The 17,273-nt window shown below is 38.5% G+C and overlaps 1 protein-coding gene across 2 annotated transcripts in view; it reads left to right on the top strand.

Annotated features, from left to right (window-relative positions):
- Positions 1-7,694, top strand: part of CEP126 (centrosomal protein 126) — a 43,441-nt gene extending 35,747 nt beyond the window's left edge. The window contains exons 7-12 of one of the 2 annotated variants that reach the window (XM_068930396.1): positions 347-361; positions 890-1,014; positions 1,338-1,404; positions 1,901-2,110; positions 5,368-5,432; positions 7,240-7,694. In XM_068930396.1, coding sequence (XP_068786497.1) covers positions 347-361; positions 890-1,014; positions 1,338-1,404; positions 1,901-2,110; positions 5,368-5,432; positions 7,240-7,335 — 578 coding nt within the window. In that variant the 3' untranslated portion in view covers positions 7,336-7,694. Of the gene's footprint in view, positions 1-346; positions 362-889; positions 1,015-1,316; positions 1,405-1,900; positions 2,111-5,367; positions 5,433-7,239 lie in introns of both variants that reach the window. The other variant, XM_068930395.1, reaches the window with a different exon arrangement.
- The last annotated feature ends 9,579 nt before the right edge of the window (positions 7,695-17,273 follow it).

Here is a 17,273-nt window from a genome sequence, read left to right as displayed (position 1 = left end):
CTTTAAAAATGTGTTTAACATTTAGCCTGTGACAAACGTGGGGCTACTTCACATGCTCAGAGCTAAACGGGAGTAGACTGCTCAGTATCTCGTGCCCTAAAGATCCTACCACTTGCTAATTTTTTGTCTTAAATTTCCTGAAGGAGTCTTTTCGTAGGCACAGATAGGCGTAGGCAGGTCATGCCTATTACTTAAATTAAATGTTGATGCATATTGAAAAGTAAAAACTGAAGTTAATCTATCAGAAAAACACTGTGATTACTAATGCAGCAGGGAGGTACTTTGCTTCTTTTTAAATGTTCCTCCATATTCAGTATAACATGATCACATTTTCTTTCCCTTTCAGGTGATATTCAGCACGGTGAGTCACATTACAATAATTCATACATAACTAAATAGCAAGCTGCTAAAGCTAATGTGAACCATATTACTATCATTGGTGGCAGCCTGATGACTAGTTTCAAATCTGCTTCTAGGATGGATGAATTTACTTCTTCTGCAAATGGTAAAATTCATTAAGACTGTCTGTTAATTTTTGCCCTTTTTTTCTAAGACCATGGTGCATCTTACTTTGTATAAACTATCTTGATTATCTAGGATTCAAAGTGGAGTTTCACCTAACCTGCTTATAAACCTCCACATACAAACTAATCATATGGACTTGATAGTCCCACACTAAGATGAAATGAAATGAAATATGCCTTAGAAGTGCCTGGTTTTCTCCTTTAACTATAAGAAAGTATACTCGGAGAGATCAGAAGTAAACATGTACAAGGTAAACATCTGAATTTGGACACAAGAATATACCTACCGTTAGTAGTTTTGTTATCAGTGTCTTTATTATGTGTTTAAATACTTTTGGCTTATTTTTATCTGCATCTCATTTAAGGTATTGTTCCTGTTACAAGACAAAACTATGGTTTTGACAGCTGTGAAAATAAACGTAGAGCTTTTTTGGAACGAAGACGACAAATTGTAGCCTCTACAAGGTGCAAGCCCACTCATTATACACAGGTAAATATTAGATACTATAAAAACAAAGATTATTAATCCCCAAAATGGAAAGAGAGTCTCAGGAATATCAAAGAGTTTTTTTGTGCCACAGGATTTTCATGCTTAGTCAACTCTCTGTCACTGCTAATGAAGATAATGAAACCTAATAAAAACAACTAGAACACATACACTATGTTAGTATATGCTAATATTTTTGCACTTGAAAATATTAGTTAGTAATATGAAATAATAAATAAAAATATGCAAAAAGTGTTCCAGTTACCTTAAGTTACATTTAAAATGTTCCTGTAATATTTTAATAGAATTCAATATATTCTGTCCAGCTGAGTCCTGTTCAATCTGCATTTGAGCCAGCACAAAATATGAATAACACCTATGAATCTGATGAAGGTACAGTAGCACTTCAGTTCTTTGTTATAGATAAAATAGTGACCATAAAATATCTGCTATGTAACATCGTTTGTGTTTTTTGGCATCAGCGATTCTAATGTTGTATAGACCTGTTTTTTTCACAGAAATGTATGACATAGCAATGTGCATCATGATATTGATGGCTTTCTAAAAGCATTATGAAATATAGTCAAGTTTCAATCCTTTTCCCTTTGTATTTAACTATATTATAGCAATATGGACAGGTGTTTGTTACTATTGTTATATATTTGTGAGGCTGGTAGAACTTGCTGTGGTGTCACGCCGTTGTAAGATGCACAAATGATTTTAATTAGGCCATTTTCTTACGAATGGTGCTTCTTGACTTAGCCACCTCTTTGTTTTTTTAATGTGTATTTTGTGTGTTTTGCAGACATAAAGTCATGAAAGCAAGCAGTATATCTTTGAATGTTACGAGCTATTCTCATTTGAAAAGTTACTTCTGTAATCTCTTCAGTTTCAGAGAGCACTGTTCAGTTTCTTATGGCAGAACAACTAGCTGGTACATCACGTGCAGAAGATGAAATCCTGGCAGCTATGGAAAGCGCACAACCAGCCAAACAACCCATGCTTCTTAACAAGGCTCAGTGTCTAGGCATGAGTGTGCTTTCAGTAGAAGAACAGAAGATTTTCCAGTCTCTTGATCACCTCAATCAAAGGCTACAAAGTGAGTTTGATAATAAATAGGATTCTGTATCAAATTATTAAGTAACGTTGTATTTTATTCTCATTAGTTAGTTTGGATTAAAAACACGAATTCAGTGGATAGAAGTGTTTTTCTTCTCATTGCGTTTTATTTTAAGTAAATGTAGCCAACAGTAGACAAAAATCATGAAACCCATCTTATTGTCAATGGAAATTCATTAAAAATAAAGGCAACTTTGTCTCAGTCAAAAAATTGTGGAGAAGTATGACTGGAGGACACCTTCAGAAACTAGATGGAAACTAGATCAGCCCAACTGCAGCTGTTGTTTTTGACAGATGTCTGTCAAAATTGTTCTTTAAAGTGTACAGAGGTAAAGATTCCAGCCTCACTTAGGAATCTGTTGCAATGCTTGTGCATCCTAAGTTTTGACATAACAACTTTTTTTGTCCTAATTACAGTAGACTTAAAGAACATCCTTTCTGCACCTGTCATTTATGCATTTGAAGGCTATAATATTTTCCCTTTTATTTCAACTTTTCACCATTGGTAATTTTAGACCTCTGATTGTCTTATTGACTTCTGATAGTCCTGTTGTTATTCTCTGGACTCTCTCCAGTTGGTTCATTTCTTCCTTAAGATACCATGCCCAGAACTGGACACAGCACTTCAGTTGTCTTATTCTTCTGTTTACACATCACAGTATCTTTTGTCTTTCTTACAATAGCAAAAACTTTGGAACTGTAGTTCTGAACAGATTCGCAGCCTAGTCAAGCTTGGTAGTGTCTGCAGTTTTAATAAGCTCATTTTCTATTCTGTCATCCACATCATTAATGCAAATACTGAATGGTGCCAGACACAGGCAGACTGCGGTAAGGTTCTACTTGCAGTGTGACGATGCACCACTACAGATAGATACTATAGACACTATCTTAATGCTCTTTCCCACCAATTTTGCACACATTTCTACAAGTTTCTTTTGGGTCAGATTTGAAAAACCTAAAGTCTGTAAGGATGTGGGTGGCAATTTCATTCCATACAGCCCATGACTGTGGATCAGGTTTCTTTTCACACTATGAATAACATTCCATGCATGTTAGTGAGCGGACATCAGAAGCGTGCAAAGGCCCATTCGACTATCCAAAACAAAAGATAATCTTGGCATGGATTTACATTAAGCCTTCGTAGACTTCTCACAAGAGTGTTAGTGGCAAAAGGCTTGCCAAAACTTTTTAACCTGTCCTAGAAGAAAATCGGGATGATTTTATGCAGTTTGTTCTTGGCAAACCCAGTTCTCGACCATTATTTATCATAGAATAAAGGTACTTTTAAATTGTTTGATTATACGTTCCAGTACTTATTGCAAATTCAGTTGAAGTGACTGGTTTGTATCCCCCAGCTTTTTTTTTTCAATGTATAGGGAATGGCTTTTCATTTTCTCTTTTCTAGTCTTTTAGAAAAGACTACCTCTTCTGCATGAATTCTAAAAGACAATGAGTACAGTTCTGAGCTTCCTACAGCCAACTATGAATGTTTATGTGAATATCACTTGCCCAAATATTTTAAAAATGCCAAACTTACCCAAGTGTTCTCTAACCTGTTCTCTCTCTATGCCAGGCTGATGACCTCCAGCAGTCCCTTCTAACCCAAACTATTCTGTGATTTCTTGCCTGCTTTATACTGATGATAATTATATGAGCTACCTGATCACAGCTGACATTTTGGTGAAGAATGTGGAGAAAAGTCTGTACTTGTTCTTCTCGTCATAATTTTCCTCTCCAGTGAGCAGTGAGCTAATGTTTTCATAGGTCTTCTTATTTCAGCTAGCATGCTTCTGGAATGACCTGTTGAGTCTTTTGCTACTGTATCTAGTGTTTAGTATTTGCTTTGACCTATATGGTCACACAGGTCGTTCATACAAATTGTCAGTAGTTTGACATAGTTTCTGCGTTTTTAGAGCTCCATCCTGTATTTGAAATCAGTGGGTAGCTTGTGATTTAGCCCGTGCAGGCTTCTTTACTGGACTTCTTGGCTTTCCATATCATTGGCCTAACTTCTGCTTGTCATGTGTCCTCTTCATGGAAATGCCACCTCTCCTGAATTTTCCCTTTCCTTGGATTTGTTTCATATGAAATCTTACATACCGATTATTTGCATTTACTAGAATCTGTTTTCTTAAATCCATTGGCTTTCTTTTGCTGTGCCACTTCTTTCCCTAAAAATTGTCAACTGCATCATTTCATGGTCAGGTCACCCAAGTTCTCTTCCACCCTCACACTTTCAAATAGTTCTGGATGACTGGATTTAAACTAAACTGAGGCTTATTTTATGCCATTAAGCTCCTCCACACTATCCATATGTTCCTGCATCAAATGGTGGATTGCATGGCTTTGGGGAAAAAGGCTTCAGTTTCCCCTAGACTGCAACAGCAGGATAAAAGAACTTTGCAACCACTTAGAAACTCTCTGCAACAACAGTTCCCACTCCTGTCAAACAGTGGTTCAGAATTTCATTACCCTGTAACTCATGGTTATTGCTTCCAGGCAAATAGAAGTAAAGAATTCCTTCTTTTGCAGGTGAGGAGTTTTAGTATGATGTGCTCAGGGTAGACAGGGCATATTAAGAGAGAAATACAAGAAAATGGAAAATAAATTGCTGCATAAGTAACAGAGAAAGGACAAAAAAAGAGGCAAAGCTAAAAACAGCAAAGGAACCGGAAGCAGTAAAGCTTAAGTTTGCAAAGTGTGAAAGGAAAACGTTGTGAGAACTATAAGGAAAATGTAAGGAATATTAAAGAATGACAGAATTATATAAGTTAACTGATGGCAAATGATGTAATTGCAAAAAAATGAAAAGAATACACATATATAAATTTAGACATTTACTTAGCTTGCTTAATTATTTTGGAATTAAAAGTGGTAGTAGGAAGTTGTGAAATTTTACAGGTAGACTTACGTGACTAACTTTCCATACTGCTACAAATTATACATAAAGTTCATCACACACCATTACATCAATTCCCCTTTTATCTTAACAACATGCAGTGTGGAAAGAAAATTAGATAGAAGGCTATTGTGCCTCCTTTGTTTATTTTAAAAATACAGATATGGTATATATTTCAACAGCTGTTAGTGGGGGGGGGGGTGGAATGAACAGCACTATTAAATCACATTACCACAGTCTTCAGAAATTTTTATGCTAAATATTTGACTGCAAATCATACTTCTTTTCTAGTATTTGGTTTAAATAATAGTAATGATATAATTTTATGCTATTTTTAGATGTACAAGAAGCCATTACCAGAAACACATCTATTTCAAGTGTGTTACAGATAATCGCCCCTTTGGTAAGAATTTTAACTTAATTGTGTTCAGCTTTAGTTTCTATAAACTGACCTTATGGCTTATTTTATAGTAAAAATATAATTGAAAATATTGACATTAGTCTGTTTAAATGGCTTTCCAGATTTTCAAATTTCCATTCATACAAAAAAGAATCCACTAACAAACTTTATAGTATTGTGATCAGGTTTTAACAGTTTATACCAAACTGTCTCGTCGTTTGTCTTCAGTTCCTCTTGGAATCTGAAGGCACCGGAAAAACCCAGTAAGTTCTGAGAACCTTCAAGGACTGGAATTCAGTAGGATCAATTGAACTACATAGAGCTCATAGTTGTTTTCTGTTTCTTAGCAATACAGAAAGGAGGGAGGAGAATGATGCATGAGAGTGCATAAAGTAATTGGTAATACAATATCATTTTGACCTGCAGACATGCCATATTCTATAAATAATAGGCATTACCTTTCTTCTGTAACTGTTTATATTTTATGTTTCATATATTCTGGATTCTGTCACTTTGAAACAAAAATATCAGGATACCTGGAATATAGAGGATGAAAAAGGCAGATGAGTGCCCCTGCCAAAAAAAGCACAACCTTTATATTTCAAATTATCAGTTTATAATTCAGAAGTTAGTGTTTATAATTCTTTATTGTCTCTTCCATTACTAGATAGATAGATACACACACACACACACACTCTCCTAGGAAAAAATAGAAATAAATTACTGTATACTTCACACAGTTATTTATTGGTTAAATTGTTACCCAGAATGTTAGAGAAAATACTCATTATTCAGAAAGTTTTTGCCAGTTCCTGAATTTGAGATGGAAAAACCCCAGAAAGTATCCAGGCCCCTAAATTCCAAATGATTGATTGTCTATTTTAGAAGCAGGTGTGTGAAAAGAACACAGAGCACGTCCATTAGCTCTGTTCCTGTGAGCTGTAGTATTGTGTGTGGCTTGGAACCTCAGCTTGCTCTCTTCTGCCTCCTGTCTTGAAAATTTAATTCTTTATGGCAAAATAACGTGTAAATTTTGTATTTTTCAGCAATTAGTGTAATATAGTTACCTTTATTGGGTTTAACTATGTGTTATTAAAGCATTTTTGAGCCTTGGGTTTTTCTGTGGCTTTCTTCTTATCCTATCCAACTTTAAAAAAATAAAAATAAAATAATAATAGATTTATAGCTGTACTCCCCACCATTACATTTTCCTGGGTTCTTCTAGTCAGATTTCTTGGCTGGCTGGTCTGTGAGAAACCTTTCTCCCCCTAATTCTTCATCCACAAGATTTTTGTTGCATGAGTAATAAATAAACACTAGACATTACTCAGGTTGTCCAGTTTCTGGAGCCATGAGTTCTGTGATGGACATTTAAAACCCTTCTTTCCCAACAAGTATATATTTAAGCATTTAAACAGTAGTCTACTGTAGCTGTAGATTCAGATCTCGCACATGGGCCTGGCATTGCTCTTGATGATAAGAGTTAACCTCTGTCAGACAAGTTCCCAGCTGCAGAAAATGTATAGTTGACTGAGATTTGTCAAATCTTGTGCTATGAGAAGCCATTGATTTTTTAATGTTTATGTCATTTGACACGATCTCCCCCTTTAGTTCTCCTATTTTTACTCAGTATTTCATAGGAATGACATTGAACTCTGTAATACCAACCCCTAAATCCAGCTAAGGTCAACAATTGTTCATATAATGAAAAATAGATCACATGATATCGTCAAATGATGTTTTTTGAATTATATGTTATACATAATCACATATATATATATATATATGATCATTCTTCATTTTATTGTAGACTATATCCACCCCTTTTGTGAACACTACACTACACTCACAGCAGTATCAGAATGCATCTGCTAGCAATCGATTGCAATTGCAGAGGAGATACTGACATTGTCATTAAAAAGCTTCACCAGGGGATTGCAGCCTTATGTACTTTGTATGTAAAGTATATATTATTTGACACTATAAAACAAGCAGCAAAATAAAGATGAAAGTAACTCAGGTAATGAATGTCAGTGACTGATAAATATTTTTAATTCTACTGTATTATATGCTATATTGTAAAATGCTGTATATTAAAATAGTAAAAATACCTCATATTTTTAGTGCTTATATTGGTAGTGTAAATTTCCTGTATCTATAAAGTGAAATGAAAAAAAAATTATTTTGCTGCTTAAATTATGTTTAAACTGATCTTCTAACTTACTGTTTTTTTAAGATTTGCTAATAAATTCTATTACGTTTGTGAAAGATATATTGTAAAAGTGATCTGATTATCAGTAAACGATGCATGGAGTTTCACCTTTTATCTTCATATTAGTGGTTGTATTATAAATTACTGCAGACTGTCTGTTGCCCTTATTCATGAGTTACTTCTGATGGCTATAAAACTGACCGTGCCCCCAACATTGTATTTCTCCTGCCATCTGCTCCTGCAGTTCTTGCTGAATTTGTCTGAATTTGTTGGACTCCCTATTCTCCAGATTTTCTCAACAATGGCTGTCACTATTTGCACTAAAAGTGCAGTTCTTCCTCAGCTCCTCAGGTAAAGAACCCCAAGCTGAAATTGTCAGGAAATTAGAAAGATGCTTCAGAAGAAGCTTAAAGCTATTGGTATGTAGATGCGCTATCACTGAAGCACTTCTGGAAACCTCTACACATCAATGTCAGCTTTAGGCTAAAACAATTACTCTAGAAACATAAAGCCATAAGGACCCAGCCAGCTCACCAGCAAAACCCTTTTTTGTGTTTTCCTGATTGGCTTCACCGTTGTAATCCACCTTATAAAATCTCTGAATAGTGGGGAATACATCAAGAAAGGTGGGGACAAGGGGCCTGGAAATCAGGACTCTGTTTCTATGTTTAAATACCTAGATGGAGCCAAATACTAATTATTCTGCATAAAGGCGTATATAATCCAAGAGCATGTGTAAGTGGCATTCTGCAGAGCTAGATGCTTGTAATTGTCTTTGTAGGTGGTGACTTCACTGGGCAAATTGGTCTTGGCATTCTTGGTTTGGCAGATTATACATTGGTCCCTCAATTTTAAATTCATCTGTAATGTGACTATCAGCATGTCAAGAGATTTGATGCATTTGGTGATAAACCTTTCTGCATTGTTATGACCGGCAACAGATCCAGATGAAAGGCCTTTTAGTTAGTTAACTAGCACGATAACTAAATTTGTAAAGTTAGTTAATAGCTAAAAAGCAGTAACTTTTAAAATCCCTCCCTCTTGCTCTTCTTCTGCTGTTTCAGTACAAAGTAAAAAGCTGTGGAAGGTGTGTACAATATACAGAATCAATCAACAAACCTAAGCTGGTAGCCAGCAACAAAAAGCAATAAAAACAATCTACCAAATCTCTGGATTTATAACTCTATATTAGATACCTGATTTTTTCCTTCATATCAAGACAGTAAGAACTGCAGGTTTAGTTTCAGGATTTAAGCGCTAGCGTATTTCCCTTGGAGATGTGCCTGAACCGCACTCAGTCAGTAATCCCACTCAGTAACACACTTAGTGCTATCGGTAGCCTTTGTCAAAGTGTATGGCAGCTTAGAGAAGTCATTTCTCAGGAGCGGGCTCAGTGCTGTACCAGTGCAACCATGGAAACAGGCACCCGGAAGGACACAGGCACTGCTCTGAGTAGAATGCATCTTCCCAAGAGAAGCACATCAAGCGACATTTGACAAAAGTATTTTTTAAACTTTCTATTTCTCCGTAATACCAAGATCAGCATACCAGCATCTTTAGTTAAGTGCTTTAGGAGTGCTTAGGAGAGAACCAGCTGTAAAAAGTCAAGAAGAAAATGTATTTTCTCTTCTGCGCCCATCAGTAAAATGGACAATTTATCAGGGGTTGATAGCTCCCTGCTGGCTGCCCACGTCAGCGAAGATTAAAGCTAGCTACGTGTGTAGCAAGTAGTTAGCAGCTGAAATTTTAGAAAGGAGGCTTAGCAGAAGAGTGATTTTCTCAAAATAATGCTTGGAAGAATGGAACAACCATTTCTTCTGCCGCTGTCTTGCAGCTAGGCCTCACAACATCTTTAGAGGAAAAGTCTAATAGACTTAAATGGGTTGACTTTGATCTGGGGCCTGTTTAGATAAACTGTATTTAACATCAAAATTGCAGAAACTTTGTGTCTCTTATGATAACTTTTGCTATCTGTCCTGTCCAGTGCTGCCAGAAGGGGGAAGCTGTAGCTGCAGCCCACATGCCTAAAGGATTCTGATGTGCCTCAATACTTACTGGATCTTTGTTACTCAAATATATGTATATATCGAGAATTCCCAGCAAAAGAGGTGTATATATCCTCAGAGCAGATGAACAAAGGCCTTCCTAGTTGAATTCAAAATTGGCTTGCACTGAAAAAAAATGAGCCCTTGCATCTCTGTTTGTATGCAGTATACTGCAACATTCCAGTATGGTGAGGATTTAATATTTAAATAGCAAGGAAAAGTTTCCCCACAGAGATTAAGAGAGGGAAAGCAAATAATCCAGATACCAGAGGCCACAGATCAAAAACAACCCTGCTAGTCAGCGAGCCAGAATGCCAGCTTAACAAGGTTTCTTCTCCTGTTAATCAGTTTAGGTGGCGAAAGCAAAGCCCGTGAGTCGGCTTCCTCTCTTAATTACATGCTGAGATTTCTCAGAAACAGGTGCCTGCATTTAAGTTTCTAGGAAAATGTTTTCAAGAGGTAGTTAGTTTAGAGTCATAGGCTAAAATATAATAATCTTATATTCTAGATCACTTTTGCTCTTTTAATGATACTAAAATATACTGCTTGTTTAGGTGTCTAAACAGTTGGATTGTCAGAAATAGGGAATGTGCACTGCTACAGTGGACTCAGTGGCAGCTACTGGATACTGAGCACTTTCAAAGAGCCAGCAAGTTATTTTGTTCCTATTAGTTGATGATTATTCTTCCGATTGACGTTTCCAGGCTTTTCTATTGCATAGAAATTTAAAAAGGCTTAATTTTATTTTTCAAGTATGAAGAAGAGGTCACTAGGTTAAACCCAATGAGTTTAGTTTAGACATGGACTTATTAACGTTTGGGTACCTTTGATTTCTTTCAAAAACTCTGCCTACCATTTTGGCTACTTTTTAAATAAATTGATCTATTTTCTTTCTATAAACAAATTTCAGTATGAGAGGAAAACATGAAAACCAGGTTAAAATTATGGCTTTCCAATACAGACCTAAATAGAAAAAATTAAAGCTTGTTTACATATGCACATATATGCCTGATTTTCAACTTGATTGATTACCCATAGACAGAGTTTCAGGTGCAGGTACACCTCCGTGCTTTTACAGAAACATACATTCAAATGGTCACCTTCCAAAAATAACTATATATCCTCAGTACCTATCCTTTCCCATGTGGCATAAAATACTCTTTAAGCAAAAGGCTAAAGACTAACAGGTCATACAAAATCATACAGGAGAACCGGAGCACAACATTTTTCATTGATAAGATTGACAGAAAATGAATGTGTTCCTCTCCTTGAAAAGACATTTTCTGCTTTACACTGAGGTTCCCTTAGTCTAATTTGCTCCTTGAGCCTCTGTACTCTGGGTAAAGTGGCCTATCCTTAAATCATGGATTTATAAGGGAAATTTAGCTGTAGCATTGATATTTTATTTATATTACTGCAATGCCCAGGCAAACCCAATTGTAATAAACACTGCAGAAATCAGAGGCCTGTAGACAAGTAGTAAGACTCCAGGGCAAAATGAAGGCAATATTGCAGCAATTCCATAATTCCTCTGTGTCAGTATGCTGTGTGTAACAATAAACCCATTGCAGCTTTACTCTACCCAGGAAAAGTTACAATGGTAGTGTAATATTGTCTTCAACATGTCAGCTAACACAAGAAAGCAGCCAGGGAGAATATCCCAGCTCCCCGTGGCAATGGAGCAGAGTTAGGTGAGGGCATCCCTGACAAAACAGTCTCCAGAGCACAGATGAGGCTGAGAGAAGGCCAGAGTTTGAAGAAAGCGTGAGACTGAGGTTAACACAATCTATATCCCTGGTCAGGGGTTTGCAGAGTATAAAAACACCTCTGCCAACATCCCCTTCTGCGCCTCTGCAGCAGCCTGCAAAGCCAGGAAGATGATCTTCCTCTACATCCTGGACGGCAGCACCCGCTGATAGCTCACCATCTACACCAGCCCTGGTGGCAGGAGGCAATGGACACAAGGCCTTCTGATCAAGGTGGGAAGAGACCCTGGCTGCTGTTGATGCTGGAGGCACAGGGGACAGTCATGAAGGCAGCAGTTGAGGATGTGAAGGGTGGGTGAAGCTGCAGCCACATGGGGACCACACCAGATCCTCAGAGCCGGTGGGGGACAGGCAAGGGGACAGGGCCTGCCTGGGCTGCAGCTGAGGCTGTCATAACAACGTGGGGTTTCTGAACAAGACTCTCATTCTCCTTCCTCTTCTGGCCCTTTCTGCCATCCAGGGCCGTGGGGCAGCAGGGTCCATGCCTGTCCTGTTGATAAGGTCTTGGTGATAACAATAACTAGAGTGATGATTGGAGGGAAGAGGGTAGCTAAAAGAGGTCAGAGACCTTCCTCCTTCAGCCTCCCCGCCCCTGCATTCAGCTCTTCTCAGGGATGAGCAGTAGCAGTAGGCCCCCTGTTCATGGTGGGATATAAGCTTCCACCTTAATGTTGAAGGGAGACATTTCAGGATGGAAGGGGGATTGGAGTGTGGGGGAGAGTAGAGGGGTTTCTAAAGAGATCTGACTTGTCAGGCCCAAGTGGAAAAGAGGCTGGAACAGCTCTGAGAAAAGGGAAGAGAGAGAAATGGCACATAGTAGCAGGAGCGGAAGAGAAGGGAAAGGGAAAGGAACACATGAAATGGGGAAGATCCATGCAAAGGGAAGGAGGGGAAAGAAGAACCCATTCATAGCAGGAGGGAAAACTTAGGGGAAACAGAACACGTGGGGGAGAAAAATAAAAAACTATGAGGAAGGAGCATGTATGTTTGTTTTTTTCCCTTCTCTAAAAACTAAATAGCAATTACAGAGAAGAACAGAGCAGTGAAGTAGAGCAGCAGTGAACAGGTAGGAGGAGACTGCTCTGTCCTCACTCTGTCCATTTTCGGCTTGGTTCAGACTCTAGTCTGCGCCTGAGGTCTGCAGGCTGCCCTTCCTTAGAGAAGGGCCACAGGGCATTCTTTCTACTTCTTGCCTTTGCCTTGGTCGTGGTGGAGGCAGCCATGGGTGCTGCAGGTCGGCTGAGCATACAGGAGCTCTTGCTACCGTAGCAGAGGCTTATCATGGAGAAAATGAAGGAGGGCTTCATGATAACTTGGTGGCTAACGCCAGAATCAAAACATAACAAGAGGCTGATGAGAATCCCAAGGGATATTTTAGCCTGGAACTTTTGCCAAGGACCCAGGCTATCCAGGCTGTTGAAGGTTACAAGCAAGAAGATGAAGTGCTGTGACCCCAGCAACAATTTTTACCTTGTCAACCACTTGGTGGATGCCAGCAGTTTGCTGTACATCTTTATCCTGCAGTGAACAACGGGGAAAAAACAAAGGATAATAGCAGGATATATTTGTATCTCAGGACATATATACGTGTCTCCATCTATAGCCATGATAGAAAGCAGGATATAGGGGCATGGCTCTATGGCCTGAACCGGTGACCAATATTATTCATTTCAATAAATGTTGGACGGATGAGGTTTTGTATACTTTCTAAATTTCAGAGTTTTTATTTGTATCCCATCCTCATCACTGCACTGCATTAGCATCAAGTCCAGGCAGCAGCAAACTCCAGTAGTATTTAGAAGCGTGTTCTGGGCCAATTTGCTCTCGTTTGGAAAAAGTATTTTCTGTAGGTACTGGATTCACAGAATGGCAGGATTGGAGCCTTGTGAAGGGATGAATGCCTTAGCCGAACCACTATTGACAGCTTTAATCCAGTTCAAACATTTTAAACACTCAGTATTTTGCAGTCAAAAGAAGAACAAGTAAAATTCAACTTTATGAGACTGTATGGGAGCAGCCAACATTTGTGTCAAATCACAGAAGTAAACACTGCCTTTCTATATGTCCACATGCTATTAGGACAGCGGGTATATCAAAACATTAGAGACTAAAGGCACCCTTAGTATCTTCAGTTTCCTGTATTAATACAGTATTTTTAATACACAAATCTTCAGTTGCATGGCTGGAGCCATGGTAAAGCTCCTGTTGTGGCAGAGAATGTGATGCTGTTGAATTCTGCAAACAAAACCAGAAGGACAACACATACTAGAAAAGAAATAAGCAAAATGTGGGCAGAGTGAATACAGGGTGCAACATCTAAAATATATTGGTGTGTGGCAATAATTAGACCCACTTGTCATCAAATACACCAAAATAATTGTATCTGCTTGACAAAACTGACAGGAGATTCCATGTCCTTAATCAATCAGCCTCATCATAATAGTCATTAATAGATCAGCTCAAAATTATCCTTGCTGTAACTCCACTGGTTTTGTAAAAGAGAATTCACCCAGAGTGAATCGGACCCCACATGACTAGAGATGAGCCGGGAGTATATGCACTCCACAGCTTTCCTGGAATTGTATTTCAAATTATAGCCTCAGGATTCCTTCAGTATTGAATATAATTCCGAACCCAAAAACAATGGTGGCAGTGATCCAGGTGACAGAAATGGCTGTGTGTGATACAACTCTACATATAACATCCCTATTATTGTATATATTTATTTCGCATTTGTTTTGAGAAGGAAGGAATCATTCAACATTTTTATTTAATCTGTGTCCAGCAGTTCATGCTGTTTGAGACAGGAAGAAAAGCAAAGCAAAGCAAAGCAAAAAGAAAAAAGGCAAGGAAAGGGGCAAGGTGAGGAAGGGGAAGGGAAGGCAAACAAAAGAGAAAAGGGTAGGGCAGAGAGGAGAGGACAGAAGAGGGGAGAGGAGAGGGGAGGGGAGGGGAGTTACTTGCCTATGTCTTTTCTCTAATTTTCAGCAATGCTAGTTAATATTTAATTTTTCATATTAGTGATGGGATACTGAATCTCTTTAATATTGTACTCTCAGTTAGGTAAAAATGCCAGTGGAATGGAACATATTGTCTGTTTTTTGATGGTTATTGAAGAACGGTGCCATTGAGAAGGCTGAAATAAATAAAAACATTTATTTCAGAAGAAAAAAATATTTCAAAGTCAGCTAAGGATTTTGGTCAAAGAGAAGAAAAATTCAGAAAAGTTGAAATATTTTTGTTGAAATATTTTGAAATATTTTATATTTAAAAGATAGTTCTGACTTCAAAACAAGGTTTAGAGGCTAAATTTACCTTAACAAAAGATCAGCCAAAAGCTATATGATATGTTTCGTTTTGGGTCCGGTTAAATATTTTGATCATGTCTTGCCAATGGAAATTATTTCCCCTTTTCATTTCTCATTTCCCCTTTTCATTTTCATTTCATTTCAGCTTGTCCATCAAACTAAAGGTAAACATTACTTGCACAATCCGTTCAAGACCGCGGTGCGCTATGCGTGAACCTCTCTCCCTTCCTTTAGAGCATTCTCATAGCTTGAGTCCCACCAGAAACAAAAGGTGACTTGGTTGACCAGCTAAATAATATATTTAGGGTAAGGGTATAAGAGCCTTGATTCGATGGAGCTGAACAGCATGAGCTTGGGGTTTCCTAGACAGTTCCTATGCCAGTAACAAATATAGTAAGACCCTCCTCCTATTCTTGGATTGTTAGAAAGCTGGATGAAAACGTGAAAGCAATTATCTCCTTCAGATCTCTGAAAATTACTGCACCGTCTGCACCCTATGGTGAAGTCCCTTTTCCTGAGGGTCCGAGATCTGCAGGAGGAATCTGCTTTCTGAAGCAGAATGTGCTGTATGGTCTTGTGGGATGGCATCGCCTTTGCATCCTTTGCTGTTAAAGACACAACAAAACCTTCCAGTTCCATGATCTTATTACATATATGTGCATTTGTGTTCCAGAGGGAGGGATATATATAGGGTGTATATAAACAAATTCTCAATGCTTGCTAATTAACAATAATAAAAGTGATAGACATAATAACTTTTCCTATTATTTTTAGAATTCAGGATGTGGCATACTGTAATGCATGCTTCTGTGTTGTTGCTACAAAAATACCCAGCTGTATGGGAGGGGAGGATTTGTCTTCATCTGAGGGGGTTTTTTAGACCAAATATGGGCCAAGCCTGTTTGATAGTTCTCTCGTAAATGAAATGATGACAATCCTCTTGTGACTAGGAAACATTCCAGAGCCAGGGTGTAGAGTTACACAATGGTACAGTGTCTTGCCCCTGATTTATAATTTGAGAAGCAGATTGCGTTCAGACAGAATGTGAGTTGAACAATGAGGTTTCTAGTCCTGATCTCATTAACAGAGATTTATACCAAGAGGCTATTGTATCTTGTTCTTTTGGTTTGCCATGCCAGCAAACATTCATAAAGTTATTTAAAAAAGAAAGCTTCTGTCACACACTTAGGTCAGAAAGTTCTCAGGAAAGCATCCAGTCAAATATAAAGTGGTCTCAATGTGCACTTATTTATGGCTTATGTTTTTGGCCTTAGTAAGACTCAGAATGATTACTGTATCAAACATCTCACTCAAGCTGATTACATTTAAGGATCTGTGGAGATATGGTTTAAAACATCTTTTCTCATACTTACATTTGTGCACAATTAAGTCACTTTAAGAGAGGTTATTATTTGCAAATCATACATAGTCACTGAAAGAATTCTCTGTCAAAGCAGAAGAACCATTAGTAGGTGGAGTAACAATAATATCCCGAGAGCTGCTTTCCATCTCCAGCCACCAGAGACTCTGTGCTGAATGAAAGGTCATGAAGACACTGCCCTAAAACCTGTTCTTTGCTGAGGATGCACAGCACATTAATTAATGTTTCAATAACGCTGCCAAGCAGTTTGACCACTGTTACAGAGAAGACAGAGGTCCAGCCCCAATCTCACCCTGCTAGAAAGCAGGCATGCGTGTTGACAAGGCAGCTCTGGAGCCTGTGGGCCAGTTCTGCTACCTCAGCCTGCTATGGCAAAAGCTGAAGTCACACAGAAGCCAGCACACCCAGCACAGCTCGGGCGAGATTAAAGGACAGGGTATCTGGAGTACGGAAGGCATTTGCCTTCACAGTGAGTGAGTGCCACCAGCTGTCATCACCGCTTTTCCATACTCCCGCAAAACACAGACGGTTTGTCTTTATCAAGGCATGTGACTTACCAGTCCCACCTGCACCGACTTGTGTGCTGTTGCTCGTATAAATACGCTTACACTGAAGTTAGCCTGTTAATCACTGTCCAATATTGACCACTGAAGTAATGCTCCTGTAAGCCGAGTTACGTTCCCCCAGACATCTGATGCGCACGTCACGCCCACATTCTGTGGCCAGTCTGCATGTATTAAACAGCTGAGAGTATGTGAGGAGAAAGAGCAGAAAAAAGACGTTAGGCAAATCTTCAGTTGGCAGCTAGCTCCACATCACGGAAAACTGCTGCTACAGACCATTGACTCTAGTAAAGAGCATGGGACCAGTCACATCATGTGCAGAAAGAAAGAGAATAACACTACAGGGCAGGGGGCACCAGGGAAAGGGGGTGTGGTGAATACAGACAGCTGCGTCTCTGATTTATGCATTTTGTTCCGTGAAAATAAAACACATTTCTCCCAGTAAAGGTGCACGGTTTTTAGCTAGATCTTCCCTTTGCTCTCTTCTACCTGAACTCCTGCTAGAGACTCCAAGAAATAACGCAACATCTTCTCAATAAACTCTTGGCCCCAGTGTTACAGCAACGCGT

The sequence above is a fragment of the Struthio camelus genome, chromosome 1 (genome assembly GCF_040807025.1).
Source record: "Struthio camelus isolate bStrCam1 chromosome 1, bStrCam1.hap1, whole genome shotgun sequence".
In the NCBI taxonomy this organism is placed as follows: domain Eukaryota; kingdom Metazoa; phylum Chordata; class Aves; order Struthioniformes; family Struthionidae; genus Struthio; species Struthio camelus.
The sequence above is the reverse complement of the archived record's forward strand: the minus strand, read 5'-3'. Positions and strand labels throughout refer to the sequence as shown.